Genomic DNA, 22,109 nt, shown 5'->3' with positions numbered 1-22,109 from the left:
AAGGATTTGCATGGCATTCTATAAGCATGATAAATTTAAGGGAGCAAACAAAACAGCACAGTCCACTGTGGGTGGCTAGTCCCTGTGTGTCAACGGGAGTCCCAGGAGCTGTGACAAACAAGTGTGAGCTGGCTGGGGAGGGTACGAGGGGCTGGACGGGGTTCAGGAATCCACATGAAAAAAATAACCTCACAGGACAAACCAACATATCTTTGGTGAGGAGGACAAAAAAATGAGATGGATTAAAAACATGGGGACAGGCTGGGCATGGTGGCTTATGCCTGGATTCCCAGTACTTTGGGAGTCCAAGGCAGGAGAATCACATGAGGCCAGGAGTTCCAGACCAGCCTGATAGCGAGAGTCCATCTTTACAAAAAAAATTAAAAATAGGCTGCCCATTGTGGTGATTCCTGTAGTCCCAGCTACTCAGGAGGCTGAGGCAGGGGAATCGCTTCAGCCCAGGAGTTCAAGGCTGTAGTGAGCTATGATGGCACCACTGCATCCCAGCCTGAGCAACACAACAAGACCCTGCAAAAAAAAAAAAAAAGAAAAAAAAAAGGAAAAGGTTAACGCAGTGGATCACGCCTATAATCCCAGCACTTTTGGAGGCCAAGGTGGGAAGATCAATTGAGTCCAGGAGTTCGAGACCAGCCCAGACAACACAGCAAGACCCTATCTCTAAAACAATAAAGATGAAAAAAAGGATCCTTTAGTTGGTGATTATGTTGCCAACATGGGAATTCCAGGTAGAAGAAACAGTTCAAGCAAGAGCGAGAGAGCAAACGAGGGCAGTGGAAACAGATCAGTGGCCGGGAGTGAGGGGAGAAGAGGATGAAAACCCAGGAGAGAGCAGAGGACACTGAGTGTCCTGACCAGGGTTTAGGGCTTTGTCCTGTGGGCCTGGGGGAGCCGATGACAGGACTCCCAAAATTGTCACCTGTGGCTGGCGCAGAGGCTCACACCTGTAATCTCAGTGAGGCAGGAGATCACTTGAGCCCAGGAATCAAAACCAGCCTGGGCAACACAGCAAGACCCCGTCTCTACAAAAGTAAAAAAAATTAGCCAGGCATGTTGGCATGTGCCTATGGTCCCAGCTACTCAGGAGGCTGAGGTGGGAGGATCACTTGAGCCCAAGAGGTTAAGGCTGCAGTGAGCAGTGATTGCACCACCACACTCTAGCCTTAGTGACAGAGAGACCCAGTCTCAAAAACAAATACAAATCTGGATTTGCTAGAAAGACTACTTGGGCACAGGTGATAGGAGGCTGTCTGGAAACAAAGCCGGTAAGGAGGCCACCTCTGAGGACCAAGCAAAGGGGGCCAAGGCCTGGCTGCTGGCAGGAGAGAACGTGGGCAGGGCAGAGGGAGGAGAGCCCAAAGCTGAAGTGAGGGGAGCAGTGCAGTGGGCGCAGGGCAGGCCGGGGGAGGTGAGTGACATCTCTGCCTCGAGAGAACACACAAACAGAAAGCTCAACACCGCTTACCTGGTGAAACCCAACAATCGCTTCCGCTCCATACTCGCTCTGAATAATGGGCTTCTGATACGTCTTATACCAGTTCTCAAACTGGGTGGTAAGCTGCCGCTGAATCAACTCCAGGTGCCCGAAGTCATTATACCAAGAGTAGTAGCTGTTCACACAGATCACGTCCACATACGGAGCCTAGGACCAGAGCGGCAGAGACCGTTCAGCACCCAGAAGACAGCATGACTCAGCACTCACACACTGTGGGGGCTTCTCTGACAGAGAAGGTAAGAAGGGGATGTAATCCCAGCACTCTGGGATGCTGAGGCAGGAGGATGGCTTGAGGCCAGGGGTTCGAGACCAGCCTGGGCAACACAGCAAGACCCCAGCTCTACAAAAAATAGTAGTAAGAAAATTAGCAGGGCACGGTGGCTCATGCCTGTAATTCCCGCACATTGGGAGGCCAAGGTGGGAGGATCGCTTGATCCCAGGAGTTCGAGACCAGCCTGGGCAACATCACAAGTCCCCATTTCTACTAAAAACAAAAACAAAACAAACAAAAAAAACACCTAGAACGGGAAGAGCTGTCTCCTGGGGCTGAGAACATGCAAGTACACCAATTTAGATCCTGAAATTACCCTGCTCCATAGGCAGGAAACATGGTCACATAGTGGCCCAAAGGAGGCAGGCCTGTCACTCCACGTTGATGCTCACGACATGCGCAGCTGGGAAGGGCTGTGGGAGGCACAGCAGCTGCCAACGCACAGTCCTCAGCCAAAGCCCAGGGCCCCCGCCACTGGAACTGCGTCCTCTCCAGGCAGCACTCCCATCACTGGGCTTCCCCTCACCTTGCCCTGGAGAAGCGTTCCCACCCGAGGGGCCGATGAAGTCATTCTCACAGAGAATCTTTTGTTTTATTTTGGAGACATAGTCTCGCTCTGTCGCCCAAGCTAGAATGTTAGTGGTGCGATCTCAGCTCACTGCAACCTCTGCCTCCCGTGATCAGGTGCTTCTTGTGCCTCAGCCTCCCGAGTAGCTAGGATTACAGGTGCGCACCACCACGCCTGGCTAGTTTTTTGTATTTTTGGTAGAAACGAGGTTTCACCAGTTGGCTGGGCTGGTCTTGAACTCCTGACCTCAAGTGATCTGCCTGCCTCAGCCTCCCAAAGTGCTGCGATGATAGACGTAAGCCACCATGCCTGGCTGTCACAGAGAATCTTGAGGCAGCTTTCACGAGGCAGCACTGTGGGCTGTAGAAGCCTTGCAAGAGTCCATCCTAGGAGCAGGGCAGGGAAGACTGAGTAGGACCACCCCCAGCTTCAGCAAAGCAGTGCTCACGGCTGAGCAGCAGAGGCTTCTGTGTCCAACTGGCTAGTTTCTAATGTGTCCTGAACACACTTCTTTCTAGCAAAAATGCTGGCTGGGTGCGGTGGTTCACACCTGTAATCCCAGCACTTTGGGAGGCCGAGGTGTTGGATCCTGAGGTCAGGAGTTTGAGATCAGCCTGGCTAACATGGCAAAACCCCATCTCTACTAAAAAATACAAAAATTAGCCAGGTGTGGTGTTGTCCACTGTAATCCCATCTACTCAGGAGGCTGAGGCAGAATTGCTTGAACCCGGGAGGAGGAGGTTGCAGTGAGCTGAGATTGCGCCATTTCACTCAAGCCTGGGCAACAGAGCAAGACTCCATCTCAAAAAAAAAAAAGAATGTTAATGTCAGCCAGGCCCTGTCACTCGTCCCTGTAATCCCAGCACTTTGGGAGGCCAAGGCAGGAGATCACTTGAGCTCAAGAGTTTGAGACCAGCCTGGGCAACATAGAGAGATCCCACCTCTACAAAAAAAATGTAAAATTAGGCAGGCACGGTGGTGAAAACCTGGAGTCCCAGAGACTCTGGAGGCTGAGGCAGGAGGATCACTTGGGCTCAGGAATTCAAGACTGCAGTGAGCTGTGATCACACCACTGCACTCCAGCCAGGGCAACAGAGTAAGACCTTGCCTCTATACAAGAAAAAGGAAAACTTAGGTTCCAACCTTGGAGTTACTAAATCAGGATCTAAGAATGTAGAGATCTGGCATTTCATAAAAACTTCCCCTAGAGATTCTCATCAGCCAGGCGTGGACCAGATGAACTCTAAGTTCCCTTAAACCTTTGATGTTTTATGAGTCTATTACATTGAAGTGCAAAAAACGCTGAGTCCAAACTGAGCAAACAAATCCCATCTCCCTATGCCCAGCCTCACTGGATTGAGAAAGCCGCACTGCCTGGCCAGTAAGCAGGGGGAGAATTCTCATTAACCCAAAGACCATCTGTGAAAACAGACTGGATGTGGCTGGGCACAGTGGCCCACACCTGTAACCCCAGCCCTTTGGGAGGCTGAGGCAGGAGGATCGCTTGAGCCCAGGAGTTCGAGACCAGCCTGGGCAACATGGCAAGACCCTGTCTCTATAATTTTAAGTAAAAAACAAAATGAAAAAAAACCCAGACTGGCAGCGCATGGTTCTTTCCAGATGTTCCAATGAGCAGGTTTCAGGACGAGCCTAGGCAAAGTCAGGGAGAAGTGGGACGGGGGCCCCCAGGCTCACCCCCTTGTCTGCTGCATAGTTGGATCTGGTCACAAAGGTTACAGGCCGGGAGGGGTCCAAAGCTTTGGTGTGAGCGATCACCATCCTGTCCACAAAAGGCAGAAGACACGGGTTCTGTCAGTCCAAGGGCTCAGACACCCTCCCATCCTCTCTGTCCCATCTTCCCCCGCCAGAACACAACAGGGGCCAGGCAAGATGGCTCACACCCGTAATCCCAGCAGTTTGGGAGGCCGAGGCAGGTGGACCACCTGAGGTCAGGAGTTCAAGATCAGCCTGGCCAACATGGTGAAACCCCTTCTCTACTACAAATACAAAAATTAGCCGGGCATGGTGGCGCGTGTCTGTAACCCCAGCTACTTGGGAGGCTGAAGCACAAGAATCACTGGAACCCGGGAGGTGGAGGTTGCAGTGAGCTGAGATCGCGCCACTGCACTCCAGCCTGGTCCACAGAGCAAGACCCTGTCTCAAAACAAACAAACAAAAACAAAGAAAACAAAAAACAAAAAAGCATGGAGCTGCTGCTTTCTTCCCTAACTGGAGATGTATTTTAAGTAAGGGCACATGTTCCTCTAGTCCTAGACCGAGCTCTCTAACATCACTTTTTCTCCCCCCGTCTCTGAATCCTATCCTCCCAGAAGAGTAGCCACCCTTCCAGGTACACAGAGCCGAGGCCACTGGGCTGAACACTGCTAAAAATGAGGTTGACTCCCTGAAACAGCTCTTGAACACAGGAGTGGATGGGTGCAGAATTGGGTGGGGTATTTATTAATGCATCAAGCAAACAGGGGCACTCCTTGGAAAGTAGGCATGGGGCTGGGTGCGAGGTGCTCAGCAGTGATCAAATCTAAGTCCACAGGTCCTGGGCAGTGGGAGTGGAGACGTATGCACAGAGAAATGTTGTAAGAGCTGGGCATGGTGGCTCACGCCTAGAATCCCAGCACTTTGGAGGCTTACTAGAGACCAGCATTTCAAGACCAGCCTGGGCAACATAGCAAGACCTTGTTTCTACAACAAATTTAAAAATTAGGGGCGGGCATGGTGGCTCATGACTGTAATCCCCCCAGGACTTTGGGAGGTTGAGGCAGATGGATCATGAGATCAAGAGTTTCAGACCAGCCTGGCCAACATGATGGAATTTCATCTCTACAAAAAATACAAAAAAAAAACTAGCCAGACATGGTGGCACGCACCTGTAATGCCAGCTACACATGAAGCAGGAGAATTGCTTGAACCCAGGAGGTAGAGGTTGTAGTGAGCCAAAATCACACCACTGCTCTCCAGCCTGGGCAACAGAGCAAGACTCCATCGTGTGAAAAAAAAAATTTAAACTTAGCCTGGCATGGCGGTGCACGCCTGTGGTCCCAGGTATTTGGGAGGCTGAGTGGGGAGGATCGCTTAAGCCCAGGAGGCCGAGGTGGCAATGAGCCATGACTGCACCACTGCACTCCAGCCTGGGGAACAGCGAGACCCTGACTCTGAAAAACAAACAATGAAAGAAATGTTTCAAATGGAAGTGACAAGTGGTGGCAGGAATTGGGCTCTGCTAGACAATAAACATAACTTGGACTGGAGAGTCAGGGACAGCCTCTTAGAAAAAACGGCCCGCAGGCCAGGCGCAGTGGCTCACACCTATAATCCCAGCACTTTGGGAGGCTGAGGGGGGCGGATCACCTGAGTTCGGGAGTTTGAGACCAGCCTGACCAACATGGAGAAACCCTGTCTCTACTAAAAATACAAAATTAGCCGGGCATAGTGGCACATGCCTGTAATCCCAGCTACTCGGGAGGCTGAGGCAGGAGAATTGCTTGAACCTGGAAGGCAGAAGTTGCCGTGAGCCAAGATGGCACCATTGCACTCCAGCCTGGGCAACAAGAGCAAAACTCTGTCTCAAAATAAAAAGAAGAAGAAGAAGAAATGGCCCTGATGCTGAGTAGAGTTAACCAGGAGGGATGAAAAGAAGAAAAACCCAACAGAAGAACCCATCTGTGCTCAGAGCTCCCAGCACCCACCCAAGGCCTCCACAGTAGACTGGTTTTTTGTTTGTTTGTTTGTTTGTGTTTTTTTTTTTTTTTTTTTTAAGAGACAGAATCTCACTCTGTAGCCCAGGCTGGAGTGCAATGACATGATCTAGGCTCACTGCAACCTCCGCCTCCCAGGTTCAAGTGATTCTCCTGCCTCAGTCTCCCAAGTAGCTGGGATTACAGGCGCCCACCTACGCGCCTGGCTAATTTTTGTATTTTTAGTAGAGATGGGGTTTCAATATATCTGTTGGCCAGGCTGGTCTCAAACTCCTGACCTCAGGTGATCCACTCACCTTGGCCTCCCAAAGTGCTGGGATTACAGGCGTGAGCCACCACGCCCAGCCTAGACTGTTGTTGAAGCCTGTTTTCCTCCTTCCTCAGTTCATTTCTTCTTTTACGCCCTCCCCAATCATTGCTCTGCCCATCCAAAGGCTGTGACTGGCACAGATCAGAACAGAACCCCCTACCTCAGGTTCCAAACCCACACTCTCCAACAGCCAGGCTCTCAGATGGGATGCTTCAAAGTCTTGGGACAGCCTGGCTGAACCTCTCCAGCCTGGGTGGCTCCCTCCAAATCCTGCCCCAGAAAACAGGCATCTCCTCTGGCCACCTCCCAAAGAAGCCTGTCTAGAAGCCTCAAACACCTGCTCCTGGAAGCCTGTACTCTTCCCCTTCCCTTCGCAACAAACGTCCTGTCCACCCAGTCCTGCTGAGCACACACCTGTGGCCTGAGCTCTGAATTGTCCACGGCCCAGGCTGCGACAACTTCTCAGAGCCTTCTGCCTGCTGCAGACTTGGCTCAGCCCAAAGCACTGCATGAAATTGGGGTGTGCTGTATGAGTCAAGAAGCATTTCTACCACCTCTGCTGCCTCTACCGCAAGTGAAAAACCTACTCTGGACACTAAGTTAGAACTGCACGATTGTAAGGAAGAAAAGGGGGCCAGCAGTGGTTCACTCCTGTAATCCCTGCACTTTGGGAAGCTGAGGCAGGAGGATCACTAGAGGCCAGGAGTTCCAGGCCAGCCTGGCAAACATGGTGAAACCCAGTCTCTACTAAAAATACAAAAATTAGCCGGGCACGGTGGCTCCCACCTGTAATCCCAGCACTTGGGAGACCGAGGTAAGTGGATCTCCTGAGGTCAGGAGTCCAAGACCAGCCTGGCCCAACATAGTGAAACCCCGTCTCTACTGAAAAATGCAAAAGTTGGCCAGGCGCGGTGGCTCACGTCTGTAATCCCAGCACTTCGGGAGGCCGAGGTGGGCAGATCACGAGATCAGAGATCGAGACCACCCTGGTCAAAATGGTAAAACACCATCTCTACTAAAAATACAAAAATTAGCAGGGTGTGTTGGCATGTGCCTGTAGTCCCAACTACTCAAGAGGCTGAGGCAGGAGAATCACTTGAACCTGGGAGGTGAAGGTTGCAGTGAGCTGAGATTGCACCACTGCACTCCAGCCTGGCCACAGAGTGAGACTCCATCTCAACAACAACAACAAAAAAGGCAAAAGTCAGCGGGCGTGGTGGCCGATGCCTGTAATCCCAGCTACTCGGGAAGCTGAGGCTGGAGAATCGCTTGAACCCAGGAGGCAGAGGTTGCAGTTAGCTGAGATCATGCCCCTGCACTCCAGCCTGGGCAACAGAGGGAGACTCCATATCAAAAAACAAACAAAAAAAAGCAAAAATTAGCTGAGTGTGATGACACACATCTATAATCCCAGCTACTTGGGAGGCTGAGGCAGGAGGATCACCTGAGCCTGGGAAGTCAAGGCTGCAGTGAGCCAACATTGCACCACTGCACTCTAACCTCAGCAACCAGAGTGAGAACCTGTTTCGAAAAAAAAAAAAAAAAACCAGGCCAGGCACAGTGGCTCATGGGTGCCTGTAATCCTAGCTACTCGGGAGGCTAAGGCAGGAGAATCACTTGAACCCGGGAGGCAGAGGTTGTAGTGTGCCAAGATCACGCCACCGCACTCCAGCCTAGGCAACACAGTGAGACTCCATCTCAAAAATAAAAATAAATAAATAGAAAACCACAATGTGGGTGGGTATTTGGTCCCCTGAATGTCCAGGTATAGACGGCCTTCCCATTGGGCTGGATGGGAGGCTGATCTCGAACAGCACACGCCCACCCCAGCCAGCCACCTGCCAGGGTCTCCTCCCCAACCTAGCCGAGGGCAGGCAGGGGGCACTCACTTCAAGTAGTAGCCGGCAGATTCTAGGTAGGACGCAGGCTCATTGGCCACAGACCACATCACGACGGCGGGGTGGTTCTTGTCCCTGCGCACCACTTCCTCCATCACCTGCATGTGGTTCTGCAGGGACACGTTGTTGAAGAACTGCCTGCAGGCCAGGAGGGAAGGGACAGAGGGTCATGGTGCAGCCCACGGGCTGGGCAGGCGGAGCAGGTGCACAGCAGGAACTCACGGCAGCTCCAGGCCCACGCCAGGACACTCATCGATGACCACAATCCCATAGCGGTCACACATCTGCAGCACTTCCTCGGCGTAGGGGTAGTGGCTGGTGCGGAAGGCGTTGGCACCAAGCCAGCGAAGCAGGTTGAAGTCCTTCACCAGCAGCGGCCAGTCGAAGCCCTTCCCTCGGATCTACGGGACAACAGAACTGAATGACCCGTCCCTGTCAAAGGTGCACTTTCTCCAAGAGCCAGGACCCTGGAGAGCCACCCCACGAGTCCCCTCTCCATTTGGAGCCATTTGCCTCATTGCCCTGAGCTGCCCTCAACTGCAGGACACAGGGAAGGTGAAAGTGGAGGGTGACCAGAAGCAGCCCCCACAAGGACCCAGGAGCCCCAACGCACGTCCGCATCCTCATGCTTGTTGACGCCGTGGAAATAGAAAGGTTTCCCATTGATGAGGAACTGGCTTTTGGTGACATTCACAGTGCGGATCCCCACAGGGAGTGTGTAGAAGTCAGACACAGGCCCCAGTGATGTCTGTGCAGTCAGCCGCACCTACAACAACCAAAGCACAGGTGTGAGCACCCCAACAGCCTGAGCCCTCTGCTGGGAAGGCCCCTCGTGCACCCCAGCAGGTGCCCCTGGGCCTATAAGCAGAGATGCAGCAATCAGAGGCTCTGCCCTTCCCTGGCTGACCCTGGGGAAGTGCCCTTCAAAATGGGGCCTTCCCTGGGGCCTTCCCCTTGACCAGACAAGGAGGCTCATGCCGGGAGTTCTCACACTTTTGGAGGCTAAGGCAGGAGGATCACTTGAGTCCAGGAACTCAAGACCAGCCTGGCGACAGACTGCAACCCATCTCTATTAAAAAAAATTTTTTTTTTTGAGACCGTCTCACTCTGTCCCCCAGGCTGGACTGCAGTAGTGTGATCTCAGCTCACTGCACCCTCTGCCTCCTGAGTTCAAGCAATTCTCCTGCCTCAGCCTCCCGAGTAGCTGGAATTACAGGTGTGCACCACCATGCCCAGCAAATTGTCATATTTTTAGTAGAGATGGGGTTTCACTATGTTGGCCAGGCTGGTCTCAAACTCCTGGCCTCAAGTAATCCATCTGCCTCAGCCTCCCAAAATGCTGGGATTATAGGCATGAGCCACCATGGCCAGCCTACAAAAATTTTTTTCTTTAATTAGCCAGGCATGGCGGCATGTGCCTGTAGTCCCAGCTACTCAGTAGGCCAAGGTAGGAGGATTGCTGCAGGCTGAGAGCTCAAGGCTGCAGTAAGCTGTGATCAGGCCACTGCACTCCAGCCGGGGTGACAGAGTGAGACCATCTCAAAAACAAAACAACAACAACAAAAAAAACTGGGCCTCCCACCAAGGGTGAGAAACATCAGAAAGCTCAGAGGACCACGCTGCCCATTCACCTGTCCTGGGCTCCTGCTGAAGCCAAGGTCACCAGATGTGGGCAAAAGACCTCCCTTGGGCAAGCCCCAAACCACCATTACCTCCAACGAGTACAGATAGGCGGGGCGTTTGTGCATCAGGTATGGCCACCAGAGCCTGGCACCCGGCACCTTCAGTTGGCCCTGGGTTCCTGCCCCGTTCGCCACGAGTTTGTTTTCTGCATCCAGAAGACGCACTTCCAACTCGAACAGGTTACTGCCCTTGACAGAGATCTGGTAATTCACCAGCCCTGCGAGAAACGAGAGAGAGCAGGGCTGTGGGAGGGACACGACCTGAGTGGCACAAACGGGAGTGCCCTGCAGCCACCGCTGCCAGGCAGCCATTTGCTTCTGTTGCTTTTTTTAAAGTTAATTTTTTTTTTTTTTTTTTTTGAGACGGAGTCTTGCTCTGTAGCCCGGGCTGGAGTGCAGTGGCCGGATCTCAGCTCACTGCAAGCTCCGCCTCCCGGGTTTACGCCATTCTCCTGCCTCATTTTTTAATTATTTTTTTGAGATGGAGTCTCACTCTGTCCCCCAGGCTGGAAGCTTACTGCAACCTCCACCTTTGGGGTTCAGGTGATTCTCCTGCCTCAGCCTCCCAAGTACCTAGGATTATAGGCTTGTACAACCATGCTTGGTGAATTTTTGTATCTTTAGTAGAGATGGGGTTTTGCCATACTGGCCAGGCTGCTCTAGAACCCCTGACCTTAGGTGATCCACCCACCTTGGCCTCCCAAAGTGCTGGGATTACAGGTGTGAGTCACCGCACCCAGTACTTTTTTTAATTGAAAAAAAGATATTTTTTGGCCAGGCACAGTGGTCACACCTGTAATCCCAACACTTGGGGAGGCTGAGGTGGGAGGATCGCTTGAGCCCAGGAGTTCAAGACCAGCCTGGGTAACACAGGGAAACCACTTCTTCCCTAAAAACACAAACAATCAGCCGGGCGTGCTAGTGCGTGCTTGCAGCCCCAGCAGCCCCAGCTACTTGGGAGGCTGAAGTGGGAGGACTGCTTGAGCCAGGAGTTCGGGGCTGCAGTGAGCTATGATCTTGAGGCAGGGTAGGTAGTCAAGAAGTGACTGTGCCCTTTGGACATGCCAGCCACGGCGTTGAGACACGTGACGTGTGAACACGCATGTACAGCTACTGCACATGTGCAGCACCCAGAGGACAGCCCAGAACGTGCTTACAGTAACACCTCTTCCCAGCTCCTTAGGAATTCATCATGGAAGACTCCCAGAAAGGGAGTTTCCCCAGTAATAATCGGTGCTGTCTCATCCTTACGAGCAGCCTGTCCTGAATTCTGTGTCTCAGGGTGAACCGTGTGTTTTGCACTTCACTGTTTTTTTTGAGTTGGGGTGTCGCTCTGTCACCCAGGCTGGAGTGCAGTGTTGCAATCTCAGCTCACTGCAACCTCCACCTCCCGGGTTCAAGCAATTCTCCCATCTCAACCTCCTGAGTAGCGGGATTGCAGGCTCACACCACAATGCCCAGCTAATGTTGGCTAGGCTGGTTTGAACTTCTGAGCTCAAGTGATCCACCCGCCTCGGCCTCCAAAAGTGCTGGGATGACAGGCATGAGCCACTGCACCCAGGCTATTCTAAACTTTACTTCCAAAATACTTTTCCTGGGCAATAAGTTGCTCTATGCTCCATCGCCTTGGCTGTGTGATTCTTCTTTCAATTCTTTTTTATTTATTTATTTTTTCAGACAGGGTCTCACTATGTTGCCCAGGCTGGTCTCGAACTTTGCAGCTCAAGCAATCTGCCTACCTTGGACTCCCAAAGTGCTGGGATGACAGGCATTAGCCACCACACCCAGCCTAAATTCTTTTAAACTTAGAACTGTGGCCCCACAACAGCTGTCAGTAGTCTCACCACTGCACTCTAGTCTGGGCCACAGTGCAAGGCCTCATCTCAGAAAGAGAAAAAGACCTATTTTTAAAAAAGAAAAAACTTAAAACAAAGATTTTTCTTAAATACAGGATATCCCAGGCCCGGTGTGGTGGCTCACACCTGTAATCCCAGCGTTTTGGGAGGCTGAGGCACGTGGATCCAGAAGTCAGGAGTTCGAACCAGCCTGGCCAACATGGTGAAACCCTGTTTCTATTAAAAATACAAAAATTAGCTGGGCATGGTGGCACACACCTGAGGTCCCAGCTGCTCGGGAGGCTGAGGCAGGAAAATTGCTTGAACCCGGGAGGCAGAGGTTGCTGAGCCACAATCATGCCACCACACTCCATCCTGGGCAACAGAGCAAGACTCCATCTCAAAAAACAAACAAACAAACAAAACAAAAACAAAAAAAGCACACGATGTATCCCAGCTGGGTGAGGTGGCTCACACCTGTAATCCTTGCACTTTGGCAGGTTGAGGAGGGTGGATCACCTGAGGTTAGGAGTTCAAGACCAATCAGGCCAACATGATTTAGTAGAGGGTTTAGTAGAAACCCGGTCTCTACTAAAAAAAAATACAAAAATTATCCAGGCCTGGTGGCGGATGCCTGTAATCCCAGCTACTCGGGGGGTTGACGCAGGAGAATCACTTGAACCCAGGAGGCAGAGTTTGCAGTGGGCTGAGATCGCACCATTGCCCTCCAGCCTGGCGACAGAGAGAGACTCCGTCTCAAAAAACAAAAAGAGAGAGAGAGAGAGAAAGAAAGACAGGGTCTCCCTCTGTTGCCCAGACCAGAGTGCAGTGGCATGGTCATAGCTCACTGCACCCAGGCTCAAGTGATTCTCCTGCCTCAGCAGCTGGGACTACCGGTATGCATCACCATGCCTGGCTAATTTTTTAATTTTTTGTGGTGATGGCCTCGCTATGTTGCTCAGGCTGATCTTGAACTACTGGCCTCAAGTGATCCTTCTACCAGGGCCTTCTTGCAAAGTGCTGGATGACAGGTGTGAGCCACCGTGCCCGGCCCCCTGAAGCTGCCTGTTCCTTGAACATGATGTGTAGCAAGGGGAGCTGGAGTGAGAGCAGCACAGTGGCGAAGGGACACGACTGCCACCCTGAGCTGTGTGACGTTAGGCCAGACCCCTCTTCTCCAAGGGAGGTCAACCACACGGGTGATTTCGGGAGCCCGTGCCCACTCAGACAGCCTGGAATTTAGCTTTGTAGGTGGATGGGAACCTGTGAGGGTTTAGAGATGCTGGGAGCACCTTTTTCCTGGGAGAGCTTTCCAAACAGGGAACAAACAGAGCCACCCTGGGCCCCGCTGAGGGAGGATCCTACCAGAAGCCCTCACCACTGTCGTGCTCCACGCCGGTTGTGACGGTGATGTCATCGATGTAGGCGGTGGGTGTCGTGTACAGAAGCACAGACCGCTGCAGTCCCGCGTAGTTGAAGAAGTCAAAGTATGTGTTCTGGACAAAGTAACCCTTGGGATACCTAGGGTGGGAGGACTGTGGTTCGCTGGGCCCTTACCCCAGGTCCCTTGACCTCAGCTCACATGCCTTCCCAGCCTCCCCAGATCCAGGGCCTCCACTCTGCAAAGGCCACCCTGTCCCTAGCAGGAAGACCATGGGGTGGGGCGGGAAGGTGGTGCGTGCAATGGAAGCAGAATGGTACCCACTTGGAGGTGTCGGTCAGGTATTGGATGGTCCCTGGTGGCAGGGTGGTGGGGGTGAGTGTGTTGTTGATGGCGATAGTGATGCGGAGCTGGGAGGACAGGGGCCCCACCTGGACCAGGTTACTGATGTCGGCCTCAAAGGGGAGGTAGCCCCCCTCATGCTCTAGCGTGTCGACCCCATTCACCCACTGCAGACACAGGAGACATGGGGAGGGGGTGGCAGGTCAGGGCATGAGGAGGGGCCCTGCTATCAGGCACTCCCTCATATAACCTGCAGCATGGGGCTCTGGGGCCTGCCCACCAGACAGGAAGAATGGCATTCCAATGGGGTAGATCAGGCCACCTAACCATCCCACCCTGGCAGACAGGCTGTGGGTGGCAGCTGGGGGTCCCATGCCGTGCAACAGCCGTGCCCACCCACCCTGCCTGCTCCTGACCGCACTGACCACGATGGCATAGGCGTGGGCACTGCCAATCCTCAGCACCACTCTTGTGCTCAGGTCCTGGGTCCATCGCTCCGGCAGGATCACCTCCCGTTCATACCACACCCAGCCGACAAAATCCCACAGACGCCAGTCCTGGCTGATGTCGTTGAAGCTGGAGGGAACCGGCATGTCCAGGGTGGGGCCTGACTGTGGAGAGAAGGGCTGGGCTCAGCTCCTAGGCCCCCAAAGGGATCCGGGACCAGTGTGCTGCACAGCTGTGTCCCAGGCTTAGTGCAAAAGCCCTGACACATTGTGAGGACTCTTGGCGGAACAGACAGATAACTTGCTGATAACAGGTCAATTGCCAGGGCAGTTCATGCACCTGGGCCAGGGGAGCCAGGAGTTCCTCCTCGGAATGGGTGGGGCCCAATATCTCCTGAGACAGGAGCAAGCCCAGGGCCACATCCCAGCCAGAGGCAAGAAGGTTCAGACCCGTGACTAAGAGGCAGATGGCCCACTGCCTGTCACAGGGAGGAAGGCTGGTTGGGGGGATAGGGGGGAACTTTGCTTAGGACACTGTGAATGGGGCGCACACTGGCACCCAGCCCCCTCCTCTCTCCCTCCTGTACTGAATGCTGCAAAGTCGGAAAAAGAGGATATAGACCTCACCGGGTCCCACTTCTCTGCTGACCACATCCAAGTCAGGAGAGGAACAGGGGTCGCGTCCTTGGCCTGATGTCAGGTCCTGTCCTCTATCTGAACCATGAAAACCAAGGGACCTTCCCTCCTCAGCAGAGCTGACTTCAGGATGTCTAAACTGTCCCCTCCTCCCGATCCCCTGGCCCAGTTCTGTGCAGCGCCTGTCGCTCTGGCCTGACAAGTGTCTGGGTGGCTCATGACTGTAATCAGCGCTTTGGGAGGTCAACGTGGGAGGATGGCTTGAGGCCAGGAGTTTGAGACCAGCCTGGGTACCGGAGTGAGTATTTATTTATTTATTTATTTATTTATTGAGACAGAGTCTGCTCTGTTGCCAGGCTGGAGTACAGTGGCGGGATATCGGACTCATTGCAAGCTCCGCCTCCCCAGTTCATGTCATTCTCCTGCCTCAGCATCCCTAGTAGCTGGGACTACAGGCACCCGCCACCACACCCAGGTAATTTTTTTGTATTTTTAGTAGAGACGGGGTTTCACCATGTTAGCCAGGATGGTTTTGATCTCCTACCTTGTAATCCACCCGCCTCGACCTCCCAAAGTGCTGGGATTACAGGCGTGAGCCACCACACTCGGCTAATTTTTATATTTTTAGTAGAGACGAGGTTTCACCATGTTATGTTGGCCAGCCTGGTCTCAAACTCCTGGCCTCAGGTGATTCACCCGCCTCCGCCTCCCAAAGTGCTGGGATAACAGGCGTGAGCCACCGAGCCTGGATAAGGTTTTGTGTGTGTGTGTGTGTTTGTTTTCACTTAGCTAGGCGTGGTGGCCCCAGTTAAACTGCAAAGCTGGGGCGGGAGAACTGCTGGAGCTCAGAAGTTAGGATGGCGCTACTCCCCTCCAGCCTGGGAGACAGGGGCAAATCCAATCTCAAAAAAATTTTTTTTAATTAAAAATAAATATTAAAAGGAAGGACACTGCCCAAGCTCAGCCTTCGCCTCGGGAAGGGGCTGGGCAGGAGCCTTTTCTCCTCCTCCTGCCTCCTCCACCCCGGCCCTCCAGGGTGCTCCCATTCCCACGTCCCCCAACCCCACGCCCCCTAAGCCCGTTGACCTTTAACCTCCTGCGGGCTCCCAGCTCCGGGAAGCCCAGGGGAAGGAGCCTGCGGGGGGGCCCGGGCTCCCCCACTCCCATCGCCGGGCTTCCGGGCGCCTCCCGGCCCTGCCCCCAGATCGCACCTCCCGCAGCGGCCGCCGGTACCACTGCTCCTCGAAGCCCCGGCGTCGGTTGTGGGAGAAGTCAGCGCGGAAGCTCCAGAGGCCGTCCAGCTCCTTGCGCTCCCGCGACGGGCTCTCCCGGGGGTACAGCATCCCGCCCTGCAGCGCCAGCGCGCAGCCCCACAACAGCGGCCCGAGCGCCGCCCAGGCCACCGCCGTCCTCCGGGCCATGCTTCCCGCTCTCCCGCTCGGCCACCATCTGCGGGGTTAAGAGCAGCGCAGGAGGTGCCCCTAGGGCGGGTCGGGAGACACGGGCAGGTGGCGTGACGCCCCCGAGGCCGTCGGCGCAATCTTGGTTCAGGACGAGTGCCAGGCCTGGAGGGGCGGGGCGGGGCGAGGCTGGGCGCTGCCCAGGGGGGCTTGCGGCTGGAACCCCAGGGTAGGCCTTTGGGGAAACGGGACCCTCACCCTCAGCCCCAGCCAAGAAGGGCGAGGTCTGCTCCCCATCCCGGCCCAGGCTGGACGATCCAGGGTCGCAGGCCAGAACAGAACCCCTGAGATCGGTGGGATCCCCCTGTTTCTTCAAGGAGCACCTCCACTTGCTTTCCCCAGCAGGAATTCAAGGAGGCCTTAGCAGAGCCTCTTCCATACCTGTCAGATGCAGCCTCTTGTCCTTAGGATGCAGCCATAGCCTTGACCCTGGGCCTCTGGGGCCCTGACCCTAATCCAGGGGCCAAGAGCTCCCTCTTGGTGTTGCAGGCACATAAAGATGCAGGGACAGAGGCCAGGAACAGTAACCCCAGCACTTTGGGAACCAGAGGGGGGCGGATCACTTGAGGCCAGTGTTTTCCCGTGTATCTGTTACCAGGTGTGTCCATTTCTGCAGGTAACCTGGCGTTTGTTTACCTGTTTATTTCTTCCCTAAATAGAATTTAAGGTCCACAAGGGCAGCACCTTGTCTGGCTCGTTCACTTCTGCATCCCCAGCACCTAGCACCAGTGCACACAGTACATGCCCAATAAGTCTTTAGATGAGTGAAAGAAGAAATGAATATAATGGAAATTATTTTATTTTCTTTGAAACGTATAACTGAAGGCTGGGTGTGATAGCTCAGCCTGTAATCCCAGATTTTTGGGAGGCCAGTGTGGGAGGATTGCTTGAGCCCAGTAATTCGAGACCAGCCTTGGCACATGGCAAAGCCCCAACTCTACAAAAAATACAAAAAAAAAAAAAAAAAAAAAAAAAGGCTGGGTGTCGTCGTCTCAGCTACTTTGGGAGGTTGAGGCAGGAGAATTACTTGAAACTGGGAGGTTGAGGCAGGAGAATTACTTGAAACTAGGAGGTTGAGGCTGCAGTGAGTCATGACTGCAACTGCACTGTAGCCTGGGCAACAGAGAAAGATCCTGTCCCCTTCCCGCCCCGCCCCCCCCCCCCCCCCCCCCGCAAAAAAAGGATTGCATAATTGTACAATAAAAATCTTCATGGCTTTCACTTGTTTGTAAAATCGGGGTGATTTTTCTCGTCCAACATCATCATTATGCAGGGGTTTCATTCTATATCTTGGGCATCGAGTGCCATTAAACTATTGTGGCCAGTGAAGAATCACTTATTTATCCTTGCTTTGGGGGAGTTTGTCTTCAGAACCTAAGTTTAGATTTTATTTAGAGTATTTCTGTACTGACTTAACACCATAACTGGTTATGTTTTTTAGTATTTAAGAAGCACTCTTGTTCCATCCAGAGTTAACATTACCTTTAAAGGTTTTTTTTATTCAAAATGAGTGCTAGTTTGATATTTGTATCAAGTTTTATCAAATCAGTATTAACAATTTATAAAAAGAAAATCAGATTTAAAAAATCTTAAGTCAAATGCAAGATTTAAAGTTAACTTGCAAATAAAACCTGAAAGGGCATATAATGTATCTGGTTTTTTACTTCTGAGATAGGACTCCAGGAAAGACCTACGGTTTTTGATATTATCCTACCTTTTTTTTTTTTAATGGAGTTTTGCTCTTGTTGCCCAGGCTGGAGTGCAGTGGTGCAATCTCAGTTCACTGCAACCTCCACCTCCTGGGTTCAAGCGATTCTCCTGCCTCAGCCTCTTGAGTAGCTGGGACCACAGGCGTGTGCCACCACACCCAGCTAATTTTTTGTATTTTCAGTAGAGACAGGGGTTTCAGCCTGGTCTCGAACTCTTGACCTCATGATTTGCTCACCTCGGCCTCCCAAAGTGCTGAGATTACAGGCGTGAGCTACCATGCCCAGCCCTACATTTAAAAAATACATTCCGGCCGGGCGCGGTGGCTCAAGCCTGTAATCCCAGCACTTTGGGAGGCCGAGACGGGCGGATCACGAGGTCAGGAGATGGAGACCATCCTGGCTAACACGGTGAAACCCCGTCTCCACTAAAAAAAAATACAAAAAACTAGCCGGGCGAAGTGGCGGGCGCCTGTAGTCCCAGCTACTCGGGAGGCTGAGGCGGGAGAATGGCGTGAACCCGGGAGGCGGAGCTTGCAGTGAGCTGAGATCCGGCCAGTGCACTCCAGCCTGGGCGACAGAGCAAGACTCCGTCTCAAAAAAAAAAAAAAAAAAAAGAAAAAAAAAAAAAAATACATTCCCAGTATATTTCTTAATGCATATCCTGGTGAAATTCGTGAAGAAAAAAACGTTTCAATCTATATTATTTGAGTGAATAAATAGCACAACTTACATCTATGGCTTTCAAATGGGGACAGTGGTGTCCCAGGGACGTTTGGCAATGGCTGTGACTGCGTTTTTGGTAGCCACACCTGGGGTGGAGGAGTACTAGCAGCATCTAGTGGGTGGAGCCCAGGGGTACTGTTATGTAATGCACAGAACACCTCACAACACAAAGAATTATGTAGCCCAAAATGTCAGTGGTCCACTGTTAAGAGACCCTGGCTTAAGCAGAGAGAAGTCTCCTTCTGCAAATACTAATGCCACTGGAAAATGAATACTTTGCCCTACCTTTTGGAAAAGAGAATATATAGAAATTGGCAACTGATTCAGATGGGTATACTGGCACTTTTAGATATGTTCATTTTAGATGATTATTTTTAATCAGAAATCTAGTGACTGGCCTCCCTCTTTGGGGTAAATCACTCCCTCAACACAGGACATTTAAGACATATGGCAACTTAGTTGATTTTAGAATTGGATAACGTTCTCAAATAATTTTACATTTTTTTAAATAGGGAAATTCAAATATAGGGTTACTGGTTTTCCTTATTTTACAGATGGGGTCGAAAATTTGGTCTTTTTTATTCTATTTTTGGAAAGGATGGTGTATTAAACCAGCCAAACAGTGTCTTAGGACTTATATTTTATATACTACAGTTATTACTTGGTATTTATCAATACAAAAATAAGGTTGTTATATTCCGTTTAGTAGTTTGTGTCTTTGCCTTGAAGTGTCTTGATGTTAAATAAAAGCATGTGTTATAGAGCCACTAGCATGTACAACATTTTTGTGTTGTGAAAACTTGATTCACTAAAATTTTTTTATATTAATGTTGAATTTATGTCAATTGCTGTTTAATCATGGAGAGCTGTATCTCATGATGTCCAGAAAAACCAGTCCCATTCCAGAAATTATCACTCCCATGTTCCCTGTAAATGTGTTTCCTTATTTTATAGACTGTGTAGCCTTGAAAAATATCACATATTGAGGGAACATTAACAAGAAACCATATTCATAATCCCATCACCTTTACATATCCACTATTTCTACAGTCTTCTGCTTTTAAAAATAATTTTGGGGCTGGGCACGGTGGCTCACGCCTGTAATCCCAGCACTTTCGGAGGCCAAGGTGAGCAGATTACTTGAGGTTGGGAGTTCGAGACCAGCCTGGCCAACATGGTGAAAGTCTGTATCTACTAAAAATACAAAATTAGCCAGGCGTGGTGGCAAGTGCCTGTTATCCCAGCTACTCGGGAGGCCGAGGCCGGAGAATCCCTTGAACCCAGGAGACAGAGGTTTTAGTGAGCTGAGATCGTACCATTGCACTCCAGCCTGGACAACAAGAGCAAAACTCCATCTCAAAAAAAAAAAAAAAAAAAAAAAAAAATAATAATAATAATAATAATTTGGGGCCAGGTGCGGTGGCTCACGCCTGTAATCCTAGTACTTTGGGAGGCTGAGAAGGGCAGATCACTTGAGTCTGGGAGTTCAAGACAAGCCTGAGCAACATGGCGAGACTCCATCTCTACAGAAAATATAAAAAGTAGCTGGGTGTGGTGGCACACACCTGTAGTCCCAGCTACTTGAAAGGCTGAGGTGAGAGAATCACTTGAGCCCAAGAGATGGAGGCTGCAGGGAGCCAAGATCACACCACTGCACTCCAGCCTGGGAGACAGACCAAGACCTGTCTCAAAAACTAATAATAATTTAATGTGAACTGTGTTTCAACATAGTGTTGTTTATCCAGTTACTGTTAACATCTAGGTTTCACACCTTTGACTTTTTTTTGAGACAGAGTCTCGCTCTGTCGCCCAGGCTGGAGTGCAGTGGCACGATCTTAGCTCACACTGCAAGCTCTGCCTCCCGGGTTCACACCATTCTTCTGCCTCAGCCCCCCTAGTAGCTGGGACTACAGGCGCCCGCCAACATGCCCGGCTAATTTTTTGTATTTTTAGTAGAGACGGGGTCTCACTGTGTTAGCCAGGATGGTCTTGATCTCCTGACCTCGTGATCCACGCACCTTGGCCTCCCAAAGTGCTGGGGTTACAGGTGTGAGCCACCGTGCCCGGCCCACACCTTTTACTTCTAAATAATGCTGCAGTGATCAACTTTGTTTAAAGACCTTCTGCTCTTTCCTTCTTTGAATTATCTCCACAAAATAAATTTCCAGGCATAGGATCAAAAAACACAGATTTTTCTATTTTAATTGGTGTTACCAAGTTGCTTTTCTCTCAGTTCTTTGGTTTCCCTGAAGTTCCAGCAGTCTTCATTTTTAAAAAGTGTTCTGTAAAATTTGTTTTTTTTTTAATTGTAATGATAATCTTAACCTGGAAAAATTGCTAATAGCTACACATTAGTACCTATTACATTAAATTTTAGTCTTTTTAATTTCCTTTTATTGCCCATTTAGTTATTGGGATCCCGACAGTAGTATGTTTTTATATGTGTTACAAACATTTAGCGCATTCTTTATCCTTTTTGTTACTGTTATGAATTTGTATTGTATTAAATTTTTAGAGTTAAATCCATCCATTGTTGTCTTTGCATTTTATTTTTCTCCTTTTTTAAAGATCTTGTTGCATACCAATGTCTTTGTATTTTAATTATTAATATTCCATTATCTGTCAGCTCTTCTAATTTGGTTAATTAAAAATACATGTAACTCTTCTGTCTATCTGAAATTGATTTGTTATAAGGCAAATTGTAAATCTAAATCATTGTCAGTTGTTCTGTCGAGTTTCCCCAGTTCCATATCTGTTTATCTTGCAGAAGTACAAAGATGTGTGGACAAGGATATTCATAGCAGTACAGTGTGAAATAGCAAAAAAAAAAAAAAGTAGCTTAGAAATAGGTAATGGTTGAATAAATTAGAAAATACTATGAAATGGCCAGGTGCGGTGGCTCACGCCTGTAATCCCAGCACTTTGGGAGGCTCAGATGGGCGGATCACGAGGTCAGGAGATCTAGACCATCCTGGCTAACACGGTGAAACCTCATCTCTACTAAAAAATAAAAATTAGCCAGGTGTGGTAGCAGGCGCCTGTAATCCCAGCTACTCGAGAGGTTGAGGCAGAAGAATGGCGTGAACCCAGGAGGCAGAGCTTGCAGTGAGTCAAGATCATGCCACCGCACTCCAGCCTGGGCAACAGAGGGAAAGTCTGTCGCAAAAAAAAAAAAAAAAAAAGAAAGAAAGAAAAGCCTTTGATTAGATTAACTTTTGAAGATAGAGGTGCTACAGTCAAATTTCTGTTTATGCCATTAATTTAATGCCATGCTGTATACATATTTTAAATCATATGTATCATATGTGTTTTTTTCATTTGCATTTTTTTGACTTGCATTTAGATGCTTCACATGCTTTTTAATGTTGGTGTCTTTACGGGAGGCACATTTGAACTAACCCAACAGTTTCCAGAGCATGGCATCTGTACTCACTTCTAAGCTGTTTGAGATACAGCATTTTTAATTTAATTTTTTCATAGGTAATCCATTCACATGGTTCAAAAGTTTTAAAAACAGACCAGGCTCAAGGGCTCACACCTATAATCCCAGCATTTTGGGAGGCAAAGACGGGCGGATCAAGAGGTCAGTAGTTCGACACCATCCTGGCCAACATGGTGAAAC

The 22,109-nt window shown here is 50.6% G+C and overlaps 1 protein-coding gene across 6 annotated transcripts in view; it reads right to left on the bottom strand.

Moving 5' to 3' along the window:
* LOC135970120 (beta-glucuronidase-like) overlaps positions 1 to 22,109 on the bottom strand; it is a 74,013-nt gene that overhangs the window by 5,513 nt on the left and 46,391 nt on the right. Inside the window, exons 1-10 of one of the 6 annotated variants that reach the window (XM_065541853.2) lie at positions 15,807 to 16,029; positions 13,939 to 14,124; positions 13,496 to 13,680; positions 13,169 to 13,311; positions 9,986 to 10,173; positions 8,887 to 9,039; positions 8,496 to 8,674; positions 8,265 to 8,411; positions 4,048 to 4,132; positions 1,484 to 1,660 (exon numbers count right to left, since the gene is read on the bottom strand). The exons of 4 other annotated variants lie outside the window; for them this stretch is intronic. In XM_065541853.2, coding sequence (XP_065397925.1) covers positions 1,484 to 1,660; positions 4,048 to 4,132; positions 8,265 to 8,411; positions 8,496 to 8,674; positions 8,887 to 9,039; positions 9,986 to 10,173; positions 13,169 to 13,311; positions 13,496 to 13,680; positions 13,939 to 14,124; positions 15,807 to 16,016 — 1,653 coding nt within the window. In that variant the 5' untranslated portion in view covers positions 16,017 to 16,029. Of the gene's footprint in view, positions 1 to 1,483; positions 1,661 to 4,047; positions 4,133 to 8,264; positions 8,412 to 8,495; positions 8,675 to 8,886; positions 9,040 to 9,985; positions 10,174 to 13,168; positions 13,312 to 13,495; positions 13,681 to 13,938; positions 14,125 to 15,806; positions 16,030 to 22,109 lie in introns of those variants that run through there. One more of the 6 variants, XM_065541854.2, reaches the window with a different exon arrangement.

The sequence above is a fragment of the Macaca fascicularis genome, chromosome 3, assembly GCF_037993035.2.
Source record: "Macaca fascicularis isolate 582-1 chromosome 3, T2T-MFA8v1.1".
NCBI classification, from domain to species: domain Eukaryota; kingdom Metazoa; phylum Chordata; class Mammalia; order Primates; family Cercopithecidae; genus Macaca; species Macaca fascicularis.
Note: the sequence above shows the minus strand (reverse complement) of the source record. Positions and strands in the feature narration are given on the sequence as shown.